The 11697-nt window shown below is 38.8% G+C and overlaps 1 protein-coding gene across 1 annotated transcript; it reads left to right on the top strand.

Moving 5' to 3' along the window:
- Positions 1-7935: 7935 nt before the first annotated feature.
- Positions 7936-11241, top strand: LOC140136553 (uncharacterized). Its single transcript, XM_072158251.1, has 3 exons — positions 7936-8481; positions 9468-9559; positions 11044-11241. Exons 1-3 carry the CDS (start codon positions 8084-8086, stop codon positions 11166-11168), a joined length of 615 nt encoding a protein of 204 aa, XP_072014352.1. The 5' UTR covers positions 7936-8083; the 3' UTR covers positions 11169-11241.
- Positions 11242-11697: the final 456 nt, after the last annotated feature.

Raw genomic sequence — 11697 nt, 5'->3', positions numbered from 1 at the left:
TGGACCATACATCTCAGCTCAGTAAATTGTAATATGGGTGAAGGGTGCACATTTGTGTGGGACAGTTTTGAAAAGATATTTAGGTGAATTTCTGTTAGTATTATTATTATTATGACGATGGTGGTAACGATGATGATAAAGAGAATGATAACGATGATGATGATGATATAATATATTTGAATACATTGCAATTCATTTACATGTATGCTGCATGCAGCCTAGTGACACTTCTCTAGTCCCTGGGTGCAAGTTCACTGTGCGTTTACAAAAAATACATGTAGTGTGCCACACACACACACAGATAGCCCCACATGACTGCTGTGAGTGCTGTCTGATACAGGTGGTCTGATACATGTAATAGTTTTTACCATCAGGAGTATGGTACTTTGAAGGGGTGTGTGTACGGTTGGTTGGTTGAGTCTTTGAAATGTTAATTGTGTAGGGTGAGGTGGGTGGGGTTTGGTAGGGTGGATCTGTATAGGGAGAGCGGTGTGTGGTGTAATGGCCAATGACCTTCTTTTTCTACAATTTTCATCAAAAACTTTTTTTTTCAGCAAATTTGTATTGTAAATTTTCAAATTAGAAACAAAATATACAATTTTGCTCCATTTTTGGGAAATAATGACCCATTTTTTCAAAATGTTATACCAAATGACCCCCTTCTTTCAAAATTTTATACCCAATTATCCCTTTTTCATTTTGTTATACCCAAATGACCCATTTTTATACAAATAGGCTCCTACTAAGCAATGCCAGTAGGCAGACACCTGTCACATCATAAGCTGAATGACCCCCCCCCCCCTACACACACACGGGCAGACTTGTAGTATTGGGACCCGTCATGAGTACGGGTATGGGTCCCAAGCCATGAGTACGGTGCGGGTCCCAGACCATGGGTACGGCACGGGTCCCAGGTTATAGGTAATGGGTCCGAAGCCATGAGTACGCAGTACGGGTCCCAACCAAAAATAGGGTGCGAGTACAGTGCGGAGCCATGAGTACGGGTACGGGTACGGAAATTGGGACTCAAGTACGGGTACGGTCCCAGTATGGGTACGGGTGCGGGCCATGGGTGCGGGTATAGATATTGGGACTCGAATACCCATTATGGGTACATGGGTATAAACAAAGCTATTGTTATTGATGTAAACATTAATTTATTGGCAATTATACCTTGCTGTAAATATACTCTTTGATGTCATTTATACCACAACAAATGAATAAAACTACATTCTGCACCAACATAATTAGAGAAATTAATTTTGTCATAACAATATACAACATTTTAAGTTGTTGTGTGTGCCATGAGTTGCTGAGACATTTTTATTAATTGCTAAGAAGTACTCCCATTTACAGGAAAAAAAAAGATATTGGTGATGGTCTTAGTGAATCTAGCTTAAAGGTGGCATATTTTTGGGATGCAAAAATCATGTAAACTATGTCTGTGTATAGACACACAGACTGTACAATACTAATTTCAACATACATTTAGCAGTGATATCATTAAAGTTATTATTCACCTCAAACATCAACTGGATTTCAAATTTGATCCAAAATTTGTAGACTTAATTGTCAATTTTCAAAATTAGTGGAGCCTTTCATGTACATCCACACATCCCCAGCACACATCCACCAGATTATCCATTAGCTTAATATAATTATTATCATTATTTAGGCACATCTGAATAATTATATTGAAGTTTTATTAATATTTTGCCTATAGCTCCAATAAATCATAAAGTTCTGTAAACATGGTATGGCAAAGGAACTCTGTATCATTTGACTCAAATCACAGATCCTGGAGAGAAAATGCACACACTGCACAAGTACATGTGGTGGAAAATGTAGTTTTTATGTGTGTACTTGTGCTAGGGGAGTGTATTTGGATGGGGGAATATTAAAATGATGAATTAATGCTATGATAATGATATCAAAAACATGATAACTTGAAATTCACCACAAACAACAAATGTTTTAGTTCCAGTTTGCTATTTTTTCCTGGATCAGTCGAGTGTGAATGCTAAATGTATGTAGGCCCTATGAGTGGCATGAAGTGTGCATAGGCTGGATGCTGTCACAATCATGGACAATGTACTGTAGGTATCTACACTGTGTATAGCATACATGTACATTTTGTGTAGCCAGGACTAGATTTACCTTTTTCAGGGCCCTGGGCCAGGCTATAATTTAGGGCACTTGCTATCTGGATCCATGCATGTGTTACTCCCCACCCAACCCCATCCATGTAACCTATTTGTTTTGATTATGTCTATGATTAGAGTACTCAGTGCATGAGTGGAGTTACAGGCATGTGAGAAGTGAGAGTAGGTTTACTCTCACTTTCTTACATGCATGTAGGCATGTACTGTATGGTACCCATACCCATATCCATGGGTACGGGCACGGGTCCTGGGCCCCGGGTATGGGTACGGGTCCCAGGCCATGAATACGGGTACGGGTCCCGGGCCATGAGTACGGGTACGGGTCCCAGGCCATGAGTATACGGGTACGGGTCCCAGTCCATGAGTACGGGTACGGGTCCAAAGCCAAAATAGGGCATGAGTATGGGTATGGGTCCGGAGCCTTGGGTACGGGTACGGGTACAGAAATTGGGACTCGAGTACAGGTACAGGTACGAGTACGGGTACGGGTACTACAAGCCGAGTCCGGACTCGAGCCGGACTCGAGTCCGGACTCGAATCTTATTTTGTTGGACTCGGACTTGGCTCGGACTCGGCACCCCTGGACTTGGACTCGAGTCCGGACTCGGACACAAAAGGACTCGGACTTGGCTCGGACTCGGATACAAATGGACTCGGCTCGGCTCGGACTCGGACAAGCTGGACTCGGGTACAAGTCTGGTATTAACTCTGTTTTGTTTTTAATGTCATATTTAGGTGTGAATTCAATGGACAGCGGTGTGGAGCAGAAAATTTCACGACGACAATCACAAACTTTGGCGTTTGCTTCACGTTTAACTCAATTACGAACGAAGACAAACTATCAGTAAATACAGCAGGTTAGAATTTTATAGATTAATTTTGCTATAAATTTTAAGTGAAACACGAATCGCAGATATCATAATGGCTTTCAAAAATAAGGCGCCAATGATCTATGCAGAAAACATACGAAGTGAGATTGCAAGAAATTGCGCTTAAAGGAAGTCTCCACTCCGGCAATCACAACATTATGCCTTATATGTACGAAAGATAATTATCAAGAACGAATCACGTGGTTTTATTTAAAACAAACTCATAGTGACCGTACAAGCGAATAAAAACATCCGACTCTCAACACGCGATAATCAAAATTACCGGGCGCCGAAATTGTCGAGTGCAATGACGTCCCAGTAATACAATGAATGCTGACGACAATTGAGCACAAACAACCATTACGTCATTGCACTTGCACAATTTTGGCGCGGGAATTTTGAATATCGCGTGTTAAAGGAGGATTTCGTGATCCTAGCATCCTCTTTTTATGACATGTTTCAGTACATATCCACGAAAAAAGCCTATTCCCAAAATTTCAGTTGATTCCGATTTTGCGTTTGCGAGTTATGCATGATTATGTGTATTACACTGCTCCATAGACAATGCGTTGTAATTTCGTTCTGGTGCACCAGAACTAAATTCAAATTTCACGATATCTTAGCTAAACGAATTATTCTGCAAGAGATATTTTGTACATAAACATTATGTATCCAGAGGTTTCCAGCGATATAAAAATCTCAACTTTTTTTGAGAAAAGTGGGGGGATGAGGCTGTGGATCACGAAATGCCCCTTTAAGAGCCGACTGTTTTTATTTGTTTTGATGGTCAATATGAGTTTGTTTTAAATAAAACCATGTGAATCGTGCTTGATAATTATTTTTCTAACATATAAGGTATAATGTTATGATTGCCGGAAACTCCCTTTAAGAGTTTGCAAAAATGATCAAACTCAATATAATTATATTGCATTTTGTTTCTGTATCCAGTTGCATCACATCTAACCAACATTTGCCTTCAACAAAAGGCGATCGAACCAATACTGATCTACAAAAGAGTGCTAGTTAATTAAAAAGCATGAACATATCAATAGCGTAGCCTCATCCCGAGATTTTGGTATCAGAAGAAAGCTCATAGTTTTTTTCATTACCCCAGCATTTAACGTCTGAAATATGATATTTTTCGATGGTGTGAACTAAAATGTGGTAAATTGTGGTAACGACAACCGGAAGTATGTACTATCCTATGGGATATTTTCATCTTTTTGATTCTGATATCAAAACCGCTGGAGCAATACAACTCAAAATTTGAAAACATATTTTAGTTAATGGTATAGGTCTCAATGGAAAGTAGAAAACAGGACAGTGCCTGACATATCGCGAACTTGCACAAATCGGACACCAATCGATATACAAAAATTGCTGAAAAGGTACTGCCAAACCGTGGCACATATACCTTCAATCAGGGAGAACCAAGCGACAGTGTTTTGGTGACGCAGTATTGCACAGGGAATTTTGATTATGTTGTACAGAATTGTATTGATGAAACAATTAAAGCCATATTATAACATTTCCATTAACATATATTTGTATTTCTTTTCCATAAAAAGTTAACTTACTGTCTAATGTGTCCCCTTTTAATAGCTTCAATTTTGAGCCGAACAACTGAGGTAAAGCAAAGAAATTTGGACTTTACTACCACCGTCAATGCATGTCACTCCGTCGGTCGTGCTACGGTGCGGTCCTTTGATGTTAGTATAACCGTCCCGCACGCCATGTGCGTACTGTGTTATGATATGAACATCACGAACGCGTTGGACTAATACTAGTATGTCCATCGTAATAATAAACCATCTTGTTCAGACGGTTTATTCAAAAACTCGGATTTTGAAAAAACTAGCACCTAAAGTCTTGCTTTTTGCATGGTATGTAATTTTAATCGAGTACATTACAATCGTGTAAAAACTGAATTTTGAAAATATTGACAAATATGCAAATGTTACAATATGGCATTAAGTAATAACTTTGGATTTAATGAAATAACTTCTGTTCCTACTAATTATGCAGGTGCAAGGCAGGGTCTAAGCGTTATCTTAAATGCAGAAGAAAATAATGTTGTTGCAGCTCCACGAGAAAATTTAGGATTTAAGGTTTTGGTCCATCCACGAGATGAAATAGCAAACTTACTGGATTACGGAATAGAACTGCAGCCTGGCACGCACATCCCTATACGCCTGGATGTCACAGAAATGAAAACGCTAGGGTCACCGTTTGGTAAATGTGGCAGTCAACCTTTGAAATATTTGGCAGGTGCTTATACAGAGTCTAAGTGTTACCTGGAATGCGAAACAGACTACATCGTTTCTAATTGTGGATGTCGAAACTTTTATATGCCAGGTAGGGCTCAAGTTATTTTATTTAAAAAATGTCTTCAGCGGATGTTATTGGTCTGAAGATTTATTGTTGCTAGTTGCTAAATGTGGATGTCGAAACTTTTATATGCCAGGTAGGGCTCAAGTTATTTTATTTAAAAATGTCTTCAGCGGATGTTATTGGTCTGAAGATTTATTGTTGCTAGTTGCTAAATGTGGATGTCGAAACTTTTATATGCCAGGTAGGGCTCAAGTTATTTTATTTAAAAATGTCTTCAGCGGATGTTATTGGTCTGAAGATTTATTGTTGCTAGTGGTGTTGTTGAGACACCTCCGATAACGTCACATATGTAGATGATGTCAAACAAGATGTTGTGGCGACCCTTGGTTCCGAGGGGTCGGGAGGTTGTCCCAAACAGGGTCGATGTCTAACCATTCAGTTTGGGTCTTTAAATTCGGATATGGATTGCTTCCAAGAACATCTTGTTTGACGTCAACTACATCTGTGACGTCATCGGAGATTTCTCAACAACATCACTAGCAACAACAAATCTTCAGTGCAAGAACATCCGCTGAAGACGCCGGTTGACCAAGTGAAAGCGCTCCGGTGAGTGTACCAAATTTGAGTAGCTAAGAAGTATTATTTTGCTTTCTAATACTCATATTATTGGCCTAAATTAAATTCAAAATATATGTAAATAACGCCCTCAATATGCATCCAAATATACAGTTTATGGAATAAAAATTGCCACAAAAAGGTTGAACTTGTGATAAAGAAAAGAAAATCTAAGTTAAAAGATATGGATGTGTATTAGTGTGATAGCTATTGGTATTATAGAGGTCTAGAATTGAAAATTATGTAATGTTTTGTTAGAAATTAATAAATGATCACATCAAACAATCGAGAGCGTGTAGTGATGTTTGCACTCAAATGTGGAGACAAATAAAGCTGACACACAAGATGAAAGGTGTGGGTTCTCTCATCAGACCAGAAAGGACGGGATGGGTAAAACTCTAACAACTCTTGCTTTTTATATAATTTTGGTACCTTGCTTAGTTAAATGGTTAAAACTAGACAAAATGTGGCCCCTGCCATCTCACTCGCCTTAGTATGTTTATCAAATTATATTTTCCGTTCATTCGATCTTGCTTGCAGGAAATGCTACGTATTGTTCACCTTCACAATTGACGAAATGCGTCTATAACCAAAGTTGTGAGTATTACTAGAACTGGTGTGCCGACTAAAACACTGCACCAAAAACATATCCTTACTTATGGAAAAATTTTAATTTTAAAATTAAACCATATTTGGGGTGTTTTTTAATAGATATACTATCTAATCCTGCACATTATGACACCCAATTGAATCCAATGCAACCACAAGAAGTGAAGTTATAAGCTTTTGATTAGACAAAGGTCCAGTTTTAAAAGTGACAAACTGGCGTATAGACGCCTGATTGGGAGCTTGCGACAACGATGTACAGCCATTATGGACAATAACGGCAGCCACACAAGATATTGATGAGATCAAAGAACTTAAACAAAAGGAACCAAAGAAAACTGAAACAAAAGAACTGAAAAATAAAATAAAAATGTAAAAAGTACAGAGAAGATAAAAATTAAACAAACACTTTAAATAAAGCTTGATTGAAGAACCACTTTTTGAACCACCATGGAATATTAATGCAGGTAAAAGAACTTTTCATTCACGTGCTGCTAATTCACGTGCTGATGAGTATTGCTCAATTTAAGCAGTTGTTTTTGAAAAACCTGTGTAATATGTCTTTTCATCTGAATTTTACATGTTTTCCCATTTGTTCACAATTTCATACATGTTCCATTTATAATTAATATTTGTATTTTCTGATTTATTACTAAATGCTTCTTGTTCACAATGTAAATTGTTCACAATGTCTTTGGTGGGGCGGTCTTAGAGTTGCATAGCACCTGTTCGCTCCGGCCATTCACTGGACTTTTTTTTAAATTGTTCCTTTTACGATATTATGTAATTTTCGATGTAATTTATGTGCAATATCATATTAGTGTGGAAATCAGTGTTTGACACTGAAGGAGCTACCCTGGGTAAAGAAAGTTCAAAATAAAATAAAATAAAGAAGCTGATGTTATCCCCTTTATATGATTATTATCCCGGTTCTATGCTTGTTATTCTTTCAGTAATATTTGCGCCAAACAAGAAAACCCTGTGTTCATGTCCTGAAGCCTGTTTTGAAACGCTTTACAAGCCAACCGTGTCACAGACATCATTCCCTTCCAGAGGTGTGGCCACAACGTTCTTTGTCAGAGGAGATACGGAAGTCCCGGCTATGGCATTTTCCGAGACTGTGGCGTAAGTTTTACTGATAGAGATTACGGAATATAGACGGAAGTTGCTGATAATGTTTGGTCAAAATGGTAAAGTTCGAAGGAGATCAAACATTAAGTAGGAATTAAGTGGTATTACCAAAATCCTATTAATAACGAATGTGCTCTCCATTAATCTGAGGTACTCACATGAATCAAGCTTCTGAATCACTGATTTTAATAATTCTATTTGCCGTTACTTTCCAGCGAAGCTGCTTCGAATCAATTTGAGGAATTGTATGAAGGCGTTACCTTTGCCGTCTATAGCCTGGAGTATGGCGTCCCGGGAACAAATAACTCAAACGGCGATATTTTCTTGCATGTATTCCCCAACACAACGTATACGCTAGCCCAAATTTTAATGGATGACATCTTTGGTCACATGCAGTTCGAACTTTTTTACTCTCTCGCGGATGATTTGTATTACGAAAAAGTGTTGGGCGTTGTCTCATATGCACCTGAGAGTGAGCGATATTGGAAAGAATACAACCACTATGCAGAACATTGGGTGACATCAGGTGCATACAAACAAAAAGTTGCAAGAGCTTTTACAGAAACTGAAGAATATTTACCACATTTACTAAGCAACCAAACATTTGATGATTTCATAGATTATGTGTATGAGGAGTTCGGCTTTGTAGACCTGTACTTCACGGCATTTCCAATACTTTATGGAGCTACGTACGATTTGTTGAGTTTATATGGAAATGAGACAAATGCAAACGCAGACAAAGTACGAATGGTGACAGATTACATGAGGTAAGCATAACAGTCTGATACCTTTGACGCCACATTTCTTCCTGGTGCATTTCTGGCTCGTTCAGGAAATTTTTTATCAATATTCTTAAGTGAGGTGTTCTATGATATCAATCAAGTAGAAAGATTCAAGCCAGGTGTACTACTATACACCGACTTGACGTGGGAAACAAACAGGACGAGGACAAGTAAAAGAAAATGCAAACCACACAAGAGTACTAGAATTGCAATAGTACACATGAATTGCAAAGTCAGGGGGACACGACGTTTCGAACAGATATTCACGGTGGTGCAGCAGTATGGAATTCGATTCATAATGTTATGCACTTGCGTAAGGCGCTTTACCTCACTTGCCATACCCCACCCAGGTGTGGTGGGAAGCTGTCAGGGGATAATTACAATCTAAGTGCAAGAGCGGAGCGGAGCTTCGGTTGGACCTTTGTTGAGGCGAAATGATTCTGATGTATCTCAGTGGCAGCGTAATAACTATTGTTGTAAATGTGCTGATACATGGCCAAGGTGAAGTGCACGTTCTTATACTGCTCTGGCCGAGCGAAACGGGCTCCGATGAATAATCGGAAGGTTGCGGGTTCGAGCCCTGGCGACACCATCGTGTTGTGCACTTGAGTAAGGCACTTTATCTCCACCGATTACTCCACCAGGTGTAGGGTGTGGCGATCCCCCACAGCAACATTTTCACGGTGGAGTCTGACCTAATCTCTAACGAAAGAGAGATGGGCACCCGTCCTGTAATAAAAATGCAGGTTCAACTCCTTTACCTTTATTCTGCCTCTTCCACGTAAACAAAAAACAATACATTACCATGATTACAGTAAATAGTTGAAGCTTGATAGCGAGCTATCTTTAGAAAGAGCGCGAACTTGTTAGTTTTATTATAAGTAGTATTATAAAATGATAATGATGGTTGTGATGGTGGTTGAACTTATAGCAATAATAAACATTTCTTAATCAATTTTGACTGCACACAGCAAAAACATTCTGCACGTGGAGATATTCTTCGGAGACCTGAAGGTGGAACAGATAGCGGAGCAGCCCTCCTACGAATTATTCCAGTTTGTTTGTGAGTACATACTGCAGTTACTGTCCGTTTTCCTATACACAATACACAGTGCTCTCACCATTGACGCGTGACCTCTACAAACAGTGTATGTTATAGGTATATGGGCATTGCCTAGTTAACATCACTGTGTGAAAAATAACCGGCCAATATTTCAACTATTCTCCAAACTTCTAGCAAATATATTTCCCTAACATGACCTAAAATTACAGCTAGGTTAGATGTTCAGAAGGGGTCGCACTTTCGTAGAATATGAGTGAGGGCAAAGCATAGCTAGCTCATAGCTAGCCAACTACCCGTGTTAATTGAATGGAGATTTGACCGAAAATATTGAGCTATATTGGTAACGGACCGCTCCGTTCTGAAGGATGCCACAAAAAAACGGTACAAGCTACATTTAAACTATTCTATGAAATTCTAGAAAATATAGTTTTGTAACATGTCCTAAATTTTTAGCTAATTTAGGTGTTTGGAGAGGGTCGCACTTTTGTGTTTTAGGAAGGATATGTAAACGACAGATAACACCAAAAATATGAAGAAATTATTTCCAAACCGTGTTAAGTCAACAATCATTATGTTGCTCATTTTCAAGAATGCTGGTTAACAAAAAGCAGGCCATTGTCTCATTTCGTGAACAAAGGTCCACATACCATTGTTTCCTTTCGTTTCCTTTATAATCGGTTACCCAACTGAAGCTATAATACCAGCTTTATTGCGATATCGCACATGTAAAACAGACACATGTGCACAACCAGAGAAGATCCGATTTAATCAGTTGAGCTGTTTCAATGAGTGTTATCTTGGTTTAATAGCTTTTAATGGGGTTTAAGTCCTGCAAAGGTCGAGATGAATTCTACTGTAGACATGACTGCATCATGATTGAAAAGATACAACCGATGAAATATAATCATTAATAAACCTATTTGCATGTAAGACCAATCCTCCTTCACAAAGTTTTTCATGTTCATGAAAAGTACTGAGAAGTATCGTGGTGACTTGAATTTTCGACATAGTGGCGTACGGATATTCGCCCATTAAATACTATGACAATTTGCATTACCGGCACTATTGCAAGCAGACCTAATTTATAGATGTTGAGAGCGCTATCGTGTAATTCCAAAACTACACACATTTGTGAAAGACTGGTGGAGATAAGACCGCAGTATTTGTAGGCCAGGGGTCAATTTCACTCAGTTTGAACCCTTCGTAACTCAAGTAACCGTTCGTAAAGTCACGAATACCCCGCAATACTAGACGTAACTTTACGAAGTGTCCCTATAGTAAATCCCTATTACTTGTACCATTTTTGTACCGAATTGTACCGTTAGTGAAATGGATTTCGAGACTTACGAAGCTTCGTAAAGTTTAGTGAAATAGACCCCAAGGCCATGTAGAGTATTTTCACTAAAATAGCTATGTCAGGCATTTCCGCTATAAAATGGTCATAAAAAGTATATTGTGTTTATTGGTTTTGTTCATTTCCATAGGTGACTTAGGAGGTGCCTTAGGATTATTCTTTGGAGCAAGTCTTCTCTCCTTTATTGAGACCCTTGACTTTTGGTTTTCCCACGGATGCTTTGGGTCTTCAAAGAAAGACCAACATCACAGATGACGGTGGAACCAAGAACACAAGAATTGATTATGCACGAGTTGTAACATTTGCGTTTTGATGTTGAAAATGTAACTAAATTGTAACTACACTGGGTTTCAGAGACGAACGGCAGTCCCTTGACGCAAACGCCTTGTTAATGAGCGACATAAGCGGAGTCTTTCAAAATGTAAACAAGTGCCGTTCTTCTCTGACTAAACTGTACATATACATTCTTCTGATATCAGTGGTAAACATAATAGCAGCTTGGATGTAGTAGCAATCTCATTGTTGAAATTTGACAAGAGGTCGCAATTAATCGTTATCGTGACTTCTCCCTAGTACAAAGGGTCGCTAGTCCAAAGGTTCTCTAGCCCGACGGGTCGCTAGTCCGAAAACCAAATTAAGTTCGCTAATCCGAAGGTTCTCTAGTCCGAATATAGAATAAGGGTTAGGGTTAACGAGCCTTATTTTATATTCGAACTAAAGAACCTTATTTATTATTCGGACTTTTTTAGAATTCGGACTAGCGAATGGTAAATTACATGTTCGG

The sequence above is a fragment of the Amphiura filiformis genome, chromosome 16, assembly GCF_039555335.1.
Source record: "Amphiura filiformis chromosome 16, Afil_fr2py, whole genome shotgun sequence".
Lineage (NCBI taxonomy): Eukaryota > Metazoa > Echinodermata > Ophiuroidea > Amphilepidida > Amphiuridae > Amphiura > Amphiura filiformis.
Note: the sequence above shows the minus strand (reverse complement) of the source record. Positions and strands in the feature narration are given on the sequence as shown.